Source organism: Macrosteles quadrilineatus, unplaced genomic scaffold (genome assembly GCF_028750875.1).
Source record: "Macrosteles quadrilineatus isolate MER2022 unplaced genomic scaffold, UCM_ALF_1.0 Scaffold_8__2_contigs__length_117827958, whole genome shotgun sequence".
Classification (NCBI taxonomy): Eukaryota; Metazoa; Arthropoda; class Insecta; order Hemiptera; family Cicadellidae; genus Macrosteles; species Macrosteles quadrilineatus.
Genome location: NW_026542601.1, coordinates 44,644,492 through 44,665,099, shown reverse-complemented (window position 1 = coordinate 44,665,099; position 20,608 = coordinate 44,644,492). Strand labels below are relative to the sequence as shown.

The following is a 20,608-nucleotide window of genomic DNA, read 5'->3' as shown; positions in this document are numbered from 1 at the left end:
GTATGGTAAATATGTAGCTCCTTTAGGTTGCCAACATGACTTTAAAATAGTGTGAAGAAATAAACAAAGCTTTTTCTTAAAATCCTTAATTTATGTCGTGACTATAATTGTCTTCGAAGACCACGATAGATACGCGCTACGACTGAAACTACCAAGTTCCACGATGATCGAAGACACAGGAAAAGCATATGTTCACAACCTATGATGCCAGATCGTAAGCTCTATTCCAACTCTAGGACCAAATCTATCTTCTAAATTGTCCTCATCTTTTCCATTCTTGACCAAGTATCACTCTAACGTAGAAGATCCTCCTAGTTCACCTTGATTTAAAAAAATGAATATCAAAACATCAAGATCAATTCAGCCTCACACTACTAACAAAACTCTAACACCAAGAGCTCCAAAACACAAAGATGAAAACGACTACAGACTTGCAAAATGGAAACAAACCTCCGAAATATCACTACTACCGAACCCGGTGATTCGGCCGTTCAGGTCAATGTAGCTAGGGAGCCTAGAGTGAAGTCCTACAGGAGCAGTTCGCAAGAGGTGTTGATCAGGATGTCCCTTGTGCAGAGGGAAGGGTTCTTTGAGCTCAAAGTGGCGGCAATTGTCTGGAAGGCGCCCCAACAACTGTTCCTGCTGCCGTTGATTATAATGATCAGCTGACGCAGGGGCGTGCTGAGCCTGCAGCTGGTTGAACCTCTTCTGAAACTGCTGATGGACCACATCCGGAGCCGTATGATGTTTCTGGATCTTCCTCCGCGCTTGGCGCGAAGCTATAGAAGCACCTCCGGCGGCTGCGTACATCTCTTACAGATTCATTCTCCAATTACAAACTGTGTCATTTTAGTTCGAACATTCTGGAAGTTTTATCGTAGCTGTACTGTTCTAGCATCTTGAGTTGGCGTATGGGTTTCCAAAAATAATGTTCTCCATTATTGCTCTAATTCGTTTCGTTGGATCCTAATTTAGTGTGAGCTTTGTACTTACTTCTAGTGATTATCCTTATTTACTTATTTGTCTTAATTGTGCGTCTTCACTCAATCTCACTGGGAGTGTTCTGAAACAAAATACAAACTTTTTAGTCAATAATTATTATAGTAGTTTAACAGGTATGGATGTATGTTGGACAAAATGAAGTCGATATGTGAATGGTAACTATTCTACAAGAAATACATTATATGAACAAATAGCCTAATAGTTAAAATATTTAATCCTAAATGGATAAGAAAACTTATGTTAATTCGAAGCAGTACTGTCCACACCGGAGCCATTTAGCCCGAGAGATGATCGAACGTGCACAATGTTGTCCGAACCACATAAATATCTTTAGATGTCCCAAGGGTTTTTTTTCATCCAAGTTCATTGTTGGCGTCGATGAGTTGATGTTATTAATGAGGTTATTAAAGTAATGTTTCGTAATAGTGTATGTTTTTAATATCACAAAGTAATTGCTAGTTACTCAGAGTTTTTAGCTCTTTAATCTATTCCCTTCCTACCCTTGATCAGGCAAAACTGAAGCATACAACACGATTTGAGTGTAAAAAACATATCTGAATACCCAAAATTTAAAAGCCACACATTGAATTTTTATGAATAAAAACGTATTGCTGTAGAAGTAAAAAATTATAAAAATTCATATAACAGATTTTCCCAATTTTATTTAGACAGTTAGCTATAGGCAGTTTTTCAGAAATTGTGAGTGATGAAAAACTCAATTACTTCTTATTTAGAGACCGGATTAACCCTTTTAACTTTCACTTTCCCTCCAAAAAGTTCTACCTACCCTCCAATTCCTCCCACTGTTGCTGACCCAGTTGGCTCCTTGCGTGTTGTGAAGCACGCCAGGCCATGATTCAACCTTCAGTCTCTCCACCCGGCTATGGAGTGTCGTAAACCGCCTTAGCACAGGGTAAACGTAACGAGCCGTCCTCAACAGCACAAGGTGTACCACAGGGTTGCGTTTTATGGCCATTCCTATTCTATTGAGGTTTTGCGTGTGCGGACACATTATTCAGTGTATGTTTTTCGGTACGGGCATACAAGAATAGAAAATTAAACGATCCCTGTAATGAAGGATGTTTGGAAGTTGTAAAGATATTTCTTTTAGTTTCATTACTCTGTTTCATGGTCTTTGTATGCATAGATTTTTGAAGGAAGCCTATACCAATGATGGAACAGCAGCAAGTCATTGATCTTGTTGAAATATATAGTGCATAAATGTCTAAATTATGAATGCGAATGAATCTAATAGGACGTGAGATCTTACAAAAAGTGATTATGGATTTATCTCTTTAAGAGTCAAAATACAATTAATGATTAAGCGTCTAGAAAAAATCAAAACCGTTTCCTGTTACACGCAACTATATAGGAAATCTCTAAAAAATCCCATAAAAAAACTGTACAGAAAATAAAAATGTATTTCGACAAGTCATCTAAAAGACACAAATTAAAATTAATCAATATTTATAGATGATTCTAAATTTAATCTAATCTGCAAAAACTATATTTTTTTAAATTATAATTAAGAAAGTTTACACAACATAGCAAAATATGTAAGAAAACTAGCTACAAACAAAGCTTAAGTAAATTAAAAGCGCACTGAAAGTATTTTAAATGCTCAAATAGTACCCAAATTATAGAAACATCATTCATAAATAAAATGTTGCAATACATTTCTCAGGCGCTGTAACAGCCAGCCATTGTTGAAGGAGGGATTTAATATTTAAAGGGCCAGAACAGAGGCGAGAGGTAGCGGGTATGGTAGCCTTGGGACTCGTTACTGCCTTCAGCTCCGATACTGACTCGCTCTCACAATAATTAATTTATAGACACCAAGAAAACAATGCATGCGGCTTAGCACTAGTCTATACAACAGGATAATTTGAAACTAAAATGTCAAAAACTTGTGTGGATTTAACTTGCAAGCTAGGTTTATGTACCAATAGATACTTCTGTAGCTAGTGTGCGAAGTGGCACTTTGCACTCGTGTTGCACATTCTAGTTTCCTACAGTTATTATAAAGCACAGAAATGATTAGCCTTTCGAACACTTAACAACACGTTTTAGGTTATGTTAAATCCAAGCGTTTAACGAAATGGGAAATACTGCACCAACTGGTCGTAGTCGTATAGTATCTTTAAGTGTTGCCAACTTATTTTCAAGCGTACACGTAATAAGAACAAAATTTATTTTGTTGTTTGGTTTAAATACTTGAGTGTGACAAAAAATGAGTGTGGCAAAAGTGCGTAAATGCAGCAATTAGCTACTTCGCATATAAATGAGTTCAAGAAAATCCGCTTTGCCAGGTTATAACTTAGTTTCGCTTCAGGCAAGTCAAATATAGCTTTAAATGGTGTTTTAAATCTTAAAATTAGATTTTTTACTAAAACATTTTTCAAGGGTAATATAAAAAAAAACTGACAATTCACAAGGTTTCTTTAAATGGGAAATAGGGAGTCATTACTACTATTTTAAGTCTGGCCTTGAATAAAAACATCTGGTATAGGTTGAGAGATTTGCTTTTAAAATTTGTAAATTTACCGCTACCAAAATTCTTCAAACTATTTATCTAACAAGTTTTACTGTTTAAAGCAATTTGATGGTACAACCTTGATACAACATTTTAACACAGTTAATGTTGCCTTATTTTACAAATGAAAAGTCAATTCTACAATGATAGAATCGTAGAACGAGTTGATAAAAATATAATTAGCTTTAGACAGAAAGCAGACATTTCAAAGTTATTATAGGTCAAGTTGTGCAATCTTTCAGATTATAAGTCGTGCAACCGTTCTTCCAACTTAATAATTAGATAAGAACGGAGTATGGCTGGAATTCTATTTTTAGATAGGCGACTTTCTAGCTCGCTCTCAATACGAAGATTGTTGGTTTGATTTATAATTTATAAAACAAAACTACCCGTTGAGAATAAAAATGAGTCCAATATAGCTTTGATAAGTGCCACATTGATTTCTTGCCTTAAATAATCTTCGGTCTTTACCACCACGCAATTCTACATCCGATTATGGGGCGTTTTGACCTAAAAACAATGAAATGGCGATTGATCTAAGGTAGGCCTAGATATTCTAAAATACAAAGACAGAATATATACAGAGTAACCATTTCAAAGATTATTGTTATCAGTAAATAGTTAAATAAAATAAAATCATGATTATGTATGTGCAGAGTAAATCTGCAGAACAGAGTCGGAACACAATTCAAACAAAAAAATAACAATAGTTGTTCGACCAATCACTCTTATGAGATTAATCACACTTAAATGTTCTAGAACACGTTTTATTGCCTCATTTGTACAACATAATTCATTTACTTACATTGCTTTTTATTTATCCTTTGTGTAACAAGAAGCAATTTATGATCTTGCCTATGTGTATCATAAGATACTCAATTATATTGCTTATCATCTGTATAACATGACATATTCACTTTTATTGCTTACTCCGTGTATAATATGACACATAATCTCGAAGGGCAGTTTTCCCCCAAACATAGTTTAACTTAAATTCAGCTAACTTTAAATGGCGCGGCGGGTTAAACCAAGGACGCCAAAACCAAAATCCAAGATGGCGCCAGGTGAAGGCGATGACTCTTGTGGTATATGTAAAAAGAAGGTTAAATCTAATCAATCTGCTCTTCAATGTGAAGGGAAATGTTGTCTATGGTTTCATATTAACTGTCTCAAAATTGATAAAGTTAAATTTGACCAAATTGTATCGCTTGGTAAAATAGTGCTGTGGATCTGTACTGCTTGCCGGGATGCAATGGATGAAGGATGCAAGGATCAACTTCAACTGTCGCAGAAAGCAAGTTCTGATGTTCCAGCTTCAATACTCTCAGTTGAAAGTTTAAATGAAATTATGATCCAACTTCTTGATAGTCACGATAAACTCAATAAATTGGTGACAGAACATATTGGTCGACCGTGTAGTGCCCGTGACGATCGCCAGGAACCATTACGTGAAGGAAGTAGGCCTATCTCTAAAACCTTTTCTTCGGTCTTAAAATCTGTGCCCTCTCACGTAAGACAATCTCCCAATAATCCTAAGAAGAAAAATGACCACTCAGGTGAGTCAAGCAACAGACAGTCTAGTAGTCCTAACCTAGATTCTAACATTGGACTAGGCCTAGGTCTAGATACCGGTAGTGAAGAACACAGGCAGAGTGGCAGTGAATGTGATGAAGAAGGTTTTACTCGTGTTGTTTATCATCGTAATCCTAGACAGTCTCGCCCTAAAATCGTGAAAGGTCCAAAGAACACTTCCGGCAATAAATTGGTTGTCGGGAATGGTAATGGCAATGGTATCTTTCAAGCTGTTAGTAAAAAATCGTGGATCTATGTTACACGATTTCAAGTAGAGACCAGTGAAAGTGATGTGAAAGGCTATGTCGAATCCTCTTTCCCAAACAGGATGATTGACTGTGTAAAGCTCCCGACACGACACGACTCTTATAACTCGTTTAAAATTGGTGTGCCTTGTGAAATCGTTGAATCCCTGATGAAAGCTGACTTCTGGCCCTCAGGAATACTCATAGGAAAATACTTTCCTAAAAAAAGTACCAGGCCTACTTCTCATTCAAATCCTGTTTCCAGTGTAGAAGATCCTACTAGGACTAGGCCTAGTCATGGTAATTTTTTATCCCAGTCTGTGCCTCCAACTCATCCAACGTAAATATGGACTGGACACCCTGTAAGGTTAGAAGTTTATTCACTGTATTGACGTTTCTCTTTTTAAACATACAAGGTTTCGGCGATAAACACCTAATCCTTGAAAAAGACTTTCATAGTTATGATTTTATCTGCTTGTCCGAACACTGGGTTAAAAGTGACAATATTGATCTCTGTGGGCTTTCAGGCTACAACTTAGTCAGCAATTTTTCACGGACTTCGCAAGGTAGAGGGGGCACCCTAATTTTTGCCCATCAGAAACATCAATGTGAAAGGATTGACCTATCCAAGTTCTGCGCAGAAAAAACTTTTGAAGCTAGTGCAGCTATAGTCAGAGCTCATAAACTACTTATAATCTCGATATACCGTACACCTGACAGCGACGAATGGTCTTTTCTAAACACCCTAGAAAAAGTCCTTAACTACCTCTCAAAGTGGCGTGACTTTCATATAGTTATTGGTGGTGACGTTAATGCACAGTTCGATGTAACTTCAGCACGAAGATCTGTCACGGAACTTCTTCATCTCCTTAGGCAATTCAACTTATACCATCAGAACAACCTACCCACACGTGGGACTGCCTGCCTAGACAACATATTCACAAACATCGGCCAAGAGAATGTCTACTGTGCTGTCAAGCAATTCCACTTCTCGGATCATGATGGACTATCTTTACATTTTGTGTGTGATAGTGAGTCAGTGCCTTCTCATACTCTAACATCCGTGTATAAAAGGTCTTTCTCAAAGCAAAATTGTGATATTTTTAAATGTAGACTCCAAAATATTGACTGGGAAGCTGAGCTAAACATTCCAACCCACTTTCCCCAGCCTCCAGGTAAAGCTTTTGCATTACTTAATAGTACTCTTTTGCATGAAATAGATATCTGTTTTCCTCTGAACAAGTGTAATACAAAAATGAATCGTAATGTAAAGCCAAATAAAAGATGGTACACTGCCAACCTTAGTGTTCTTAAGGATCAATTAGATGTAGCCTATGACAAACTTAAAAATAATTTCTCACCTTTTTTAAATTCTGACTATTGTAACTTAAAGAAAGAGTATAAGAAAGCTGTAAATAATGCAAAACTTGTCTATAACGCTAAACTCATTGAAAATTCTGATAACAAGTGTAAAACAGCCTGGTCAATTGTTAAAAAGAACTGTCAATCTAACCTCTCCTTAGTAAATGTACCTATAGATCCAAATGTTTTTAACAAATCATTGATTGACTCTGTCGACAAAGTTAGATCTGAAATTAATCGCCCAAATGTTAATTTTAATGACCTCTTAAGTGCTTTCCCTGTCAGTAATAAGAATTTTAGCTTTGCCCCTGTCTCTTGTGACTACATTTTGTCAATAATAGGTAAAATGAAAAATAGCAAAAGTAGGGACTATTATGAATTTTCTAACTGGTTAGTAAAGGAGGTTTCTGACCTAATCATTGTACCTCTCACCTATAGCATAACCACTTGTCTTCTAGAGGGACACTTTCCCGAGTGTCTCAAACTTTCCAAAATCATTCCTAAATTTAAGAAAGGTGATAGGAATAATGTGGGTAGTTATCGGCCCATAAGTCTGGTTCCTGTCTTGGCAAAGATTTTTGAGCATGTAATTTATGATCAAATCAGTCAGTTTTTTGAATCTAACTCACTTTTTAATCAACATCAGTTTGGTTTCAGGGCTGGTCGCTCTACCATGGGTGCTGTTGATGGCATGGTCCGCACAGTCTTGAGCGCTTTTGAGAGCGGCAACTATGCTTGGGCCACGTTTGTCGACCTAAGTAAGGCTTTTGACTGTGTTGATCATGGCATCCTACTGCGCAAACTGCAGTATTACGGGATCCATGGTGGTGCGCTCAGTCTCCTTGAGACCTACCTCGCGGATAGAAGGCAGGTGGTTTGCATAGGAGGAGAGACTTCCTCTATTGCTACTAGCAACTGTGGCGTTCCCCAGGGGTCTGTACTTGGCCCGCTGTTGTTTCTTATTGCTGTGAATGATCTACCTTGTAACTTAAATGGAAATGTTTTTCAATATGCAGATGATACGACAATGCTTAGTATTGGTAGAGATATATCTAACCTCAAAAATTCTGTTGTTCATGGTATCAATAGGGCCACAGAATGGTTTGCTGCCAACAGCTTTCTTTTAAATAAGGACAAAACCTTGGACCTAATTTTTAGTCTTAGGGAAATTCCAGATACTATAGTGTCTAATAGTCATGTAAAATTTCTTGGTGTTACATTGGATCAAAAATTGTCTTGGGAGCCTCATATAAACCAACTTTGTACTAGGCTGAGTCGATTAAAGTGCCTCTTTAGGAAATTAAGTTGTGTAATCCCAATAGATTGTCTGTTAAATGTTTACTATGGCCTCTTCCAATCAGCAGTAAGCTATGGAATAATTTTTTGGGGAAATAGCCCACATGTAAAAAAGGTTCTTGTAATTCAGAAAAAGATTCTAAGAATAATAGCCAAAGTAGATGTTGTTGAACACCATAAACCAATTTTTATTGATTTTAAAATTCTCACTGTTGTTAACTTGTATATTTTTAATTTATTGTTAACTAGTTTTAAGAATCTAAATGCTTTTAACTGCCGTAAAGATGTCCACCAGCACAATACTCGATTCAGAAATAAACTTGACATTCCCTATGTTAGACTGGAGAAATCTAAGAAAAGTTATGAAATAGTGGGCATGCAATGTATTAATAAGATACCTACATTTATGTTCTCTCTCCCATATAATTCTTTTAAACAAAAAGTGTTCCAATGGCTAGCTGTTAATCCTTTTTACGAACTCAAAGAGTTTTTAGACCTTCCTTCTTCAAAGTTGTGTTTTTAGTTTGTCTTTGTGTTAACTATTATGCCTTCACCTAATGCCTACAACCTGTCTAATTTTGTAATGTTTTGCTAACTTTCAAATGGTTGTTTTTACTTCTCAATAGTGATAAACTCTGTGATATTAGTTTAAGACCAATTAAATAACTTAAAATGCAATTTTCTTTTTTCGTAGACTTCAAAGTACACTTTGTAACTTACTTCTTAATTTGACAACTGCTCTGCATGAAAAATGTTTGACTCTTCCAATACATTTGTAATATGTCTACTGGAAATAAACATGTCTTATGTCTTATGTCTTATGACGGTTTTCCCCACGGGTTTGGGTTTGAAGTTGACTTTTACCTGGCTTTTCTGTGCAAGCAAATGTGTCGGAAACAATGATGTGCCATTTTGTCTGCAATATTGACTATACGTTTACGATGTCTGTAACTTTCTTTGGTTCTGTCACAATTTATTTAGCTGACATTGAAAAACACGTTCGTAGCCTAGGTAGTACCATAAAAACGCATAGATTTCCAGCTAAACTGCCTCCCCTGGTGAGCTAACTCTAACCTAGTTTAAGCCATCGAAGTATATAACGCACTTCGATGGTTTAAACCAAGAACTTATTTTGTGGTAGGTGCATCTGGGGTCAAACTAGAGTTTAAACCACGTAAAATAGACTAAGCACGCCTCAGACTAACTAGTCACTCCTTACACAGTCACATCAAATCTTTTTAACAAGTCATGCAGTTAAAAGGCGTGTTATGTTTCGAAAGATACAAAGTTGGTGTTACATTTCATACTCCAACAGTTGCACGCAATCTCCTGACAAGTGTTTTCATGATACACGAATAACTTCAGCCGTTTTATACTCTAAAAATTGTGATTACGACTAGTTATATTGTCAAAATATTTTTTTACTCGTAAATACGTTTATCTTTGACGATTGATAGAAATGAACATTCCATTCCACGGCCTCCACTAATACAAGGCCGTGGCGAGACAAAAGTGGCAACGCCGCACTCCCGGCCTACTGACACAGCTGTTGAACTAGTTCACAATGGAGCGTCTGCGCAATTTTTATGTTTACACATTTGTTATTGCATTACCACACCACTAGGACGGCCGGTGCGATGTTACCACACATCTCAGGGGTATTAGAGTAGGTCATGCCAATCTCCATTTTAATGCTGCAGACAGTCATAGAATAAAAATAAGCGTAGATAATTTGAGATACCAATAGCTGATGCAAATCAAGGTTTTCAATCGAATACGTCAACTTTTTAACCGAGTCAAATAACAAACCCTGAAACCTATACAATCTTTTTTGACACATCCATTACAAAAGTATCAAAATACATGGAAGAAAACATACTCTACTAACTAATTATAGTAAATAAGTTATAATAATACAACAAATTTACATTGCAAGGATTACAGCTGAAAGTCTTGAAACATTGTGCATGATTTTCTTTTATCAACTGACATATTCAATAGTTTCTACTTCAAATTTTAATAAACGAGATTTGTTAACATTAGTCTACACCGCCATACCGCCTTCATTAAGTAGGACGCAATAGAGGGACTGTATGTATATTGCGTTCTAAGTGCTGCAGGCGTTTTATGAGAATATCCCATATTCGGAATGAACCATTCCTTTGGTTTCATGGTAAGACCTAGACCCGGGACCAATTCACTTTTTCCACCAAAAAACTACCAATAATGTCCCCAGAGACTAAAATACCACCATTTTCAATTCATTTGTATTAGCCCAGTCAATAAATGTTTTTTATCGCAACTAAATGGTGGAAAGCTGGATTTTTTATATGTGATAGAACCACATGAGAGGTGTATTTTCCCAAAAGTCCCCACTTCTACCCCTTGAGCTTTCCCCCCACCCCCCTCCAAACATAGAAATTGCAGGGATTTACTTAATTGATCATAATTCGAATGTTATGTAAGCTATCAAGCTGCAATTTGTTTTATTTTATTTCTGATTAGTTTTCCTACAACTTTTGTATTTATAGCATTTTTCTAAAACCAATACTTAGGGAGATATAAAATTTAAACTTCGTTAAAAGCTTTGTTTCAGAGTGCAAAATCTTGTTTTTCTCTATGTATACTTTTAAATATAAATAATACGCAAATATGGTACAAACAAAAGTTTTAGTACGTTTTTCAAGCTTTACAAATATATTATTGGTTAGTCATCTAGGTGACCGGGTGAAGAGCTGAGCGTCGGCAAAGTGAGCGCGTGCGGGCTAGTTGAACACCTCTGCGCTGCGTCATCGCATCTAGCCCAGCCAATAAACGCACCAACTGCCTTTTTTCGTCACTAAATAGTGGAAAGCTGAGTTTGTTATATGTGATAGAACCACTTAAGACGTGTATTTTGCAAAAAGTTCCTGAATCTCCCCCCCCCCCACCCCCTCCAACCCTCTCCTAACCTGGAAATATCAGTTGTTAACTTAACTGGATATAATTCAAATTCCACGCATGCCATGTAGTGAAATTTGGTTTAGTATTATTTATAATTAGTTTATCTACAACTGTTGTACTAAAGATTTTCTTATAAAACTATATCCAAAGAGATATAACGTTTAAAATTTTTTTTTATAATGTTTATGTTTATGAGTACACAATTTTGTTTTACCCTCTATACATTTTTTTCCAAATAAAATACGTAAAATGTTACAAACAAAAATTTTAGTATGTTTCTTAAGGTTTATAAATATATATTTGATTAGTCATCAGCATCCGCGCAGCCCCACCCGTCGATACATAGCCTAATAAGGACCGGCACCGCTAAGTTCTCAACTGTTTTATATAAATCCTAAGACTTCCTAATTTGTAGCCTACATTACTACCAAAACAATCTGTTTTTAAGCTAAACCGTGACTAAATGAATCACCTCACGGTCAGTAAAAATTTTTCGTCGACTCACTAATCCTTGATACAAACTGCGTCCTATCGTTGATATGTCCCTCTCTTCACGCTTCCCGCTAGCAAATAAAATATGGCTGCTCCGCCATGAGTTGTAAGCCTGTGTTAAAATAATATCACGAACAACGTAGAAAACTGTCGGTAGTATTTATAAGCCATTTTTAATCATGGTAAGGAACACAAATTAAAACCAGTCAATGTTAAAACTAACTTTTTTATTAAGTCTATATAGAGGAGATTTTAAGACACTTAATAAGCGCCTTCATCTTTATTAGCGATGTTAAACGTTTGCATAATGTCTACCAAAAACCAATAAAGAACTATTATGCTGACTAATTTTTTAGATAACATGAAAACAATAAAATATTAGAGAACAGAACCTCACCAAGATTCACAGTGTAGAGTCTCTAAAAATGATTGATCTGGACCACGTATTAGTGCCGTAAAGCAGATTCGTAATACATTGCTGCCAATTTTTACGAAAAAACCCCAATTTGATTGACACATCTACACAATATGTTAAGAAATTTGAATAATCTGCCTGTATGTATCCCGTAAATAGTCTTACCTGCATGTATGGGGACACAAATAGTTTTTTACTTACTTTTTTATAAATTTTGGATATATGCCTTATTACATTAATTAATTGGAAAGTAAATAAAAGAAAATACGACTAATAGTCTAACACCTAAAACATAAATTTACACTTATAATGTTACTGACAATAATGTAAATATACATAAAAGATGGTAAGTGGTCGTCGATTTCGATTCGACACTCCAATCATCCTCAGACCCATAGGCGAATTGGATCATCTCATCATTGGGTTCAGTATGTTTCTTACCCAGCTTTATGTAATGTAATATGTATCCATGTATATTATTGTCAATAGGTTTAGCCATTGACAGAAATAATTAAATAAATTATTATTTTAAATGATAAACAAGTTAAAACCAACAATAAATTTAAGAAATGTACAAATGATTAGGTTTCGTCTAATTAGTATTTTTTCAGTTTACTTTAGATCTTTACTGACCACGAGGCGCAGTTAGTATAAATCTTGCGGGGAACAAAGCGAGTCCCATTGGTGGTAGATAATGGAAAGCACATTGTAACGTAAGGAAGAGCAAAGAGTATGTTTATAGTGATTTTTAAAGTGTTTATTAGGCCTATTGTTCTATACCTCAATCTATCAAACTTTCGTTGGTCAAATATGAAGAAATCAAGTATTAAAAGTATTGCAAGTATAACAAGTAAGTAGGTAGAAATTAATTTACCTGAACCAAAACTGGTTATTAAAAAATTATTGGGTTCCATCTAAATAATAATTGTTTTTACGGTTAACGGTTAAGCTTGGATACAGATTGTTTTGGTAGTAAACTAAAAAGTACAAGGCCATAGCATTTGTATAAAACCTTTGAGAACTTAGCGATGTCGGTGCCTATGACGCGACGCATCGACGGGCGGTGCTGCGCTGCGCGGAAGCCTGCACCCGGTGTCTTTGCCGACAATGCCGACGCCCAACACTACATAAGTTTTTTTTCAGATGACTAATCAAATATATATTTATAAACCTTAAGAAACATACTAAAATTTTTGTTTGTAACATTTTACGTATTTTATTTGGAAAAAAAAATATATAGAGGGTAAAACAAAATTGTGTACTCATAAACATAAACATTATAAAAAAAATTGTAAACGTTATATCTCTTTGGATATAGTTTTATAAGAAAATCTTTAGTACAACAGTTGTAGATAAACTAATTATAAATAATACTAAACCAAATTTCACTACATGGCATGCGTGGAATTTGAATTATATCCAGTTAAGTTAACAACTGATATTTCCAGGTTAGGAGAGGGTTGGAGGGGGTGGGGGGGGGAGATTCAGGAACTTTTTGCAAAATACACGTCTTAAGTGGTTCTATCACATATAACAAACTCAGCTTTCCACTATTTAGTGACGAAAAAAGGCAGTTGGTGCGTTTATTGGCTGGGCTAGATGCGATGACGCAGCGCAGAGGTGTTCAACTAGCCCGCACGCGCTCACTTTGCCGACGCTCAGCTCTTCACCCGGTCACCTAGATGACTAACCAATAATATATTTGTAAAGCTTGAAAAACGTACTAAAACTTTTGTTTGAACCATATTTGCGTATTATTTATATTTAAAAGTATACATAGAGAAAAACAAGATTTTGCACTCTGAAACAAAGCTTTTAACGAAGTTTAAATTTTATATCTCCCTAAGTATTGGTTTTAGAAAAATGCTATAAATACAAAAGTTGTAGGAAAACTAATCAGAAATAAAATAAAACAAATTGCAGCTCGATAGCTTACATAACATTCGAATTATGATCAATTAAGTAAATCCCTGCAATTTCTATGTTTGGAGGGGGGTGGGGGGGAAAGCTCAAGGGGTAGAAGTGGGGACTTTTGGGAAAATACACCTCTCATGTGGTTCTATCACATATAAAAAATCCAGCTTTCCACTATTTAGTTGCGAAAAAGGCTGTTTTATTGCATTCATTGACTGGGCTATATGTGTGTTCGTCCGTTAGCACGATAACTCGAGTAAAACTGATCCAGTTTTGATTTAATCTGTAGCAATACTGTTAGGTATTTTAGAGCGTAACCCTTTTGTGAACTCATTGTGAAAATTATTCACTTTTCCTATTTTTGACTCGAATAATAAGTATATCAAATTTCAGCCTTCCAGCTAGTCGGGTATTGAATTAGAGATGAATCAGTGAGTCAGTGACGGTTTTCACTTTTATATGTTTAGAAGATTTATTGTACGAAAATGCAGCTATATTTTACTTTCACAATCCATAACATATCGTATGCATACAGCTTAATTAAATTATATCTTACTTTAGTACAATGTGGAGTTTAATTAAGTCTGTTAAAGCTGGAACCATATTAAACCCCCTGATCATTTAAACCCCCCCCCCCCAACTCTCTTCACCAACTCCCTTAAGCCTCAATTGCTCAATCAGTTCTATTATTGTTCCAATCACTCTTGGACTGGAGGCTGTAACATTTAACTTCTGGCCTTGGAAATGAACCGAAAATTTAGACGCTGTATGAATAATGAAGTACTTCTAAGGGAAAGGGAATAATTATTTTTTTTATCTAATGTTGGTGGTATTAATAGAAGTATGATTTTCCAATTGACAATTTGCCAAATTTTATCAAATAATATATCCATAAACAAGAAAAGGGCAACAGTTTTTTTTTCTCCCTAAGAATAATAACATAGTAGTAATAAATGTAGTTTTTGGGGATTTTGGGGGGAAATGCAAAAAAGATTAGTTTTTTAGCTCTACACAACAGCAGTAGTAAAAATATAAATTCAAATTTGGAAATATGTAAAATCAAATTTTTTATAATGTTTTAATTTTACATAACTCCGTTCTCATTACCTCATTTTGCTGATTCACAAACTCTATCGTGTTTTTCAGCTCAAAACCTTTACAAATACATCAAAATCTACTCGAGTCTATCAACATTACTTGAGTTATCGTGTTCACGGACATATATAAATGCAAATTCAGACTAATAGTATTTTTTGTCTCTGGGACGATCTAAATAAAAAGTAAATCAGTCATGGGTTTGAGACTTTCAATGTCACCTACCGTAATAGCTTTTTACCTGTAGGGAAATCAACTACTATAGGATACTCCCTGGTGTGGATTAACGTCCGCACGAGTGAGTACTACGACTATCCGCAGTACTATCCCGGCCTAAGTCACTAACAAGACTACAAGATCGCGCCACTCATCCGACACTCATCTCCATTCATACTTGGCTTAAAATACCTACTATGTATGGTCGCCAATTCATTGAACAGTAACAAAAGTAACTAAAATGACACATCAAGAAATATTTACAAATGTTAATCTACTGTATTAGGTTGAAAGCAAAGAAAATAGAACCTAAAGAACCTTTAGGTTCTATTTTCTTTGGTTGAAAGTCAATTAGAAAGAGACTGGTTTTTTTTTACAATTTATAAGCTCAAAAACGTCGATATTGAACCAAACTCGTCGACGACAGACGTCAAACGTAGTGAGGGAAGGTGAAATATAGATTAACGGGAAGACTCTTATTAGCGACACAAAGCAAGACATTATCATTGCAAGTTACTTCTGTCAAATGACGCTTGAAGATTTGATGCTGTCAAGCTTCACTCTGAATAAGTAAGCTTTCAGCTAACAATGTAAACATACCGACACGTTTCACTATAATAGCTTTCCATATTGAATTTACATAATGTAAAGTATAGTTAAATACTGTTTTACAACTAGATAAATTAATCAAGGGATTTTTTATATTTTATTTTAGGTGATTACTTTGACTACGGACAATACATTCTGTACTGCGATGTTGGCGCTCCATTCCTTTGAATTATAAATACCCCCGTGACAGCAGACCTGCTGACTGCGAATTTCCATTTGCCAGATTAGGGTTTGACTTAAATAATTAACTAAATGTTTGATTTTTATTTCTTCTTTTCTAAATAACCTTCTCGGGAGAAAAAACAAAACTCGTTTTGTTATCAGCTTTTATTATACAGCTAAGTTTGTAAAAAAACTGTCAGAAAACAGGGTTTGTCAACAAAGATTTTTAAATAAACCAATACAGTCGTAGTTATGTATATATAAATAATCCTTTATTTTAACTGTACGTATAGTAATAATTGTTTTTACGAAGAGTGAAAGAACAGGTCCAAACACGAGGAGAGGCAATATTAAACTACACCACCAGGGAAGATTAGACCTGGTGAAGAACACAGTAATTAAGTCTTAGTGAGAACAGAGAGGGAAAAAGTTCGGTAGATTTTTCTAATTTAGCCATCAACAAAGGTGTATCTGTCTGTGACAGGTGAAATTAAGGTTCATAAAAGTTTTCTATCCTTGTTCACGTGACTATTTTTATTTTATTAATTTTTAATTTTATTTTAATTGCTGGTTTACTCAAGTTTTTTATATTTATTTGGCTAATAGTTGTAATTTTATGAATTATCAAAAATATCTATAAATCTGGGAATATATGCCTGATAAATTTTAATGGTGTAACATAATTGTTAAAAATGTATTCAATTTGTACGTACCTTGTGACACTTTTAAATATAATAGCCAATACATATTTGCTATGATTGAAGGTTCTTAGACACAACGCATTTTTTCATTGAAACAAACTCTACCCTTAGGAAATGTGTCTTTGATATATTTGTTTTTAATGTATATAATAGTTATACTTAAGCATTAAGCATTAACGAAACGAAATGGATATGTCATAACTCTAGTCTTTTGAAATTACTAGTTATTTAACCATGTTTAAAACGATGTTGAAAAAGAAGTTCATATTTTTAGACTATCCTTTGTCTGAAGACTGTCTTATAAACTATCGCTGGAAAAATACTCAGCTGTTTTGAAACAATTAGGAAATCAGCTGATTAGAAAACTAATTCAATTGCATGGCCTTCAATGGCAATTTGTAAGACAATTGTCTAAAACCATTGTTTACCAAATACTTTTAAAAAATCGCCATAGTTCCAAAACAAATATTTTTAACATTGCTACAATCTTAACCGGAGAAATTATTAAAGTGTCTCAAAATGTGCTCCCTCTTCGCCCATGCAAGTCGCTGCCTGTTATATAATTCATGTTTAGCTGACACTCCACCTTATTACATCAACCTCGGCAAGACAGCTGACTGGTGGAATATAACAGCTGTGATATTTACCATTTCATCTTTCCCTGTATAAAAGCTAACATTTTACTTTTAATATAAAAATTATGTATAATATTGTAAAACGTTCAATATCATTGACATATGTTGGAATGTGGTGTTTAATTTGATTAATTAACGCGTTGGAATATTTTTGGGAATGTTTTAATGTCAAAGAATGATAAGAGGATAGATTTTCGATAAATGAGGAAATGGATTTAATACTTTTGTTTAACCAATATTAACGGGTTTGAATTTTCAATAAGAATTCGTGTTAATAGCTGTATTAGTTAGTTAGGCAATGATAAAGGAATTATATTGTTTTTTGGATAAATGAGTAAATAGATGTAATGTTTAGTATAACCAACGATAACGGGTGTCAAAATGTTTTATGAAAAATTAACGGAAAATGTACGAGCTGAACTGTTTAGCTGATGATAACAGATTACTGAATTATGAATATTTCTCTTTGTTAACCAATTTTGCTAAACGAAATGTTAATGGTTAAAATATTCATAACACACATTTTGCACACTATAAATATACCTGATTAATCAAAGCTATAGCTTTTGTTTACTGAAAACTATCCGTACACTAATGCCATATTAGTCCAGTCAATGAATGATCCAAAAGTAGGTGTAGAGTGCGTGAGCAGGTAACTAAGCGATTCCTTCAAAAACTTGTTCAGGGGGCTTAGGGTGTTAACATACCAAAAGTCCTGACTCCTATGTGGTGAGCCAGGGGGTGGAGGGGGGGAAAAGGGGGGGGGGAAGGTACGCATTTTGGGTTTTTTGATTATATCTCGAAAACTATCAACTTTTTGTATACTATAGTAAATTATAAAATTGAAGAAGATTAAATTTTCTACAAGAAAAGTATATAATGTGTTCATTTTGGTTCAACAGATTACGAGTTATATAACTTATTTAATTGACATCTTATTAAAATACTCCTTCCATAAGAAATACATGTAAATTAGTATGCGAAATGGGGCGAATCCTATCCGCCCAAAGGAAATATAACTGATATTCTGGAAATATTGACAAAATTTCCAGTAATTTGACACTTTAATCATGAAATTTTGTCAAAAATTAGAGCGAGGGTGAGCGTTTAAAAATGAGATGATTTAAGGTTTTTTTTTATATTTCCAATAAAAAAACACCAAAACTCGAAATTTTGTAACCTCGCCCTCGCCTTAATTTTGGATCAATTTTAATGATTAAAGTGTCAAATTACTGGAAATTTTGTCAAGATTTCCAGAATATCATTTATATTTCCTTTGGGCGGATAGGATTCGCCCCATTTCGCATACTAATTTACATGTATTTCTTATGGAAGAAGATTTTAATAAGATATCAATTAAATAAGTTATAACTCGTAATCTGTTGAACCAAAATAAACACATTATATACTTTTCTTGTAGAAAATGTAATCTTCTTCAATTTTATAATTTACTATAGTATACAAAAAGTTGATAGTTTTCGAGATATAATCAAAAAACCCAAAATGCGTACCTTTCTCCCCCCCCCCCCCTTTTTCCCCTCTCCACCCCCTGGCTCACCACCTAGGAGTCAGGACTTTTGGTATGTTAACACCCTAAGCCCCCTGAACAAGTTTCTGAAGGAATCGCTTAGTTACCTGCTCACGCACTCTACACCTCATTCCTTGACTGGACTATATACCGAGTGAGTATTGTTGAAACAGCTGTATTAATAACAGCTCAGCTCCTACTAACTACGCACTCACCGATGAGGTTAATAACCTATCAATTTGAAATGGTTCATCAACGATTTACTTGAAATCGGCTAGGCTATAATTTTAGGTTATGCCAAAGTAAGATACCGATCTTACTTTTCTAAATAGATTCAAGTTTAGGGTTGGATGTGCTTGAAGAATTAAGTTAAATGATAAAAGAGTAAAGTTAGTGAATAATGTAAATAAAGCGAGGTTACGTTGGAATAATAGAGGTTATAGTTAATGCTAACTACGTTGGGGTAGTTTTTGTTCTGTTCTTAGTTTTGGAAATAATCGGTAAGTTAATCAGATAAAGATTTGTACATTCTTACTTGCGTAAAACCATGATACATACATTGTTAATTCCTATTTTTTTAACATAAAAAACAATAAATATGCTTATTTTAATTAAACATTTTCAGACTTATTTTTTGTTACATAACACGAATAAAATAACAAACAATAAATCTCTACCGATATTCCAATAGATTTTTAAATAAGTTGAAAATTAACCACATCAGGAAATCTATAATTGGAATGATCGTTTCTTCCGTAGTATTTTGTAACATGCCTGCAGCGATCCGACGTTAACTTCAAATAAAATGTCCATAAATATTATCACATAGTATTAGCACTCGTTAAATCAATTCTAAAAACATAATATTCAAATTTTGACCATACATAGAGGTACACATCCAATTCGTATATTGAAACTGTCGAGTTTTGGAATAAAAACGGATATGGTTGAGTTTTAATGGATTACTGAATTATGTCGACATTTTACCGAAGCAAAACATATTATCATTGACTAAGGAAACTTTGGAAACTAAGGACTTTGTTTCCTTTGTCTGTGATATTATACACCATTGCATGTTTTTTGTCTGACTATTATAACGTTAAAACAGGAGAGAACATAAAATTACACCATCAACACACTTTCTGAGAAGCTAATTCAACTAGGCTTATGAAATAATATTGGCTACAGCTGATCAACAAACTGAAATTTCTTCTTCGGTTTCCTAAAGTAATACTAATTTCGCAATCTGAAATATTGCTTGAAATCATGAATTTTTCGTACAAAGGTTTGTGAACAAAGGGAATAAATATTACTAAAGGTACAAATGACAATTGGAATACAGTGGAAATGTTTTTGATGGGTGTAAAAAGGAGGCAAAAGTTGGGAATGCGGGCATTGTTGTCAAAGGTTAAAGGTGAACCAAGATGGAGGCCAGCCGTCTGTGAGCACAGATAATTGAACAGCTGATTGCTCAATTATTGAACAAACAGCTGATTGATACATTTGTAGATCGGCTAGTAATTATCGGAGTAAATAGTGCTGCCGTTAGCTGTTCTTTGCCATCTATAGTTTCTATATGTTATGTATATTAAATACAATGGGGGTTTCTGTGTATCATACATACCATTTTTGGCCGCCCTACTTAACCGGTTTTTAAGGGTAAAAGGAGTAGAAGCCTATACAGTAATTTAGCGGAGGGATGGATCTAGTTCAAAAGGTAATTTAGGGCTTTAACGTATTGATCCTTTTTTACTGTAGTTACCAATTTTATGTATTTATATATTTAAATTACCTGTTTGTATATGAAATTATCCATGCATATATAATAATTGCACTTTTTACCTAGATTTGTCTTCAACGAATAAAAAGTTCATCATTTTCGAGCTAT

At 34.6% G+C, this 20,608-nt stretch overlaps 1 protein-coding gene across 2 annotated transcripts in view; it reads right to left on the bottom strand.

Annotated features, from left to right (window-relative positions):
- The window catches only part of LOC128999868 (uncharacterized), a 148,197-nt gene that overhangs the window by 41,952 nt on the left and 85,637 nt on the right, over window positions 1-20,608 (bottom strand). For both annotated transcript variants that reach the window (XM_054426599.1, XM_054426600.1), the window contains exon 3: window positions 451-1,063. In XM_054426599.1, coding sequence (XP_054282574.1) covers window positions 451-810 — 360 coding nt within the window. In that variant the 5' untranslated portion in view covers window positions 811-1,063. The remainder of the gene's footprint in view (window positions 1-450; window positions 1,064-20,608) is intronic.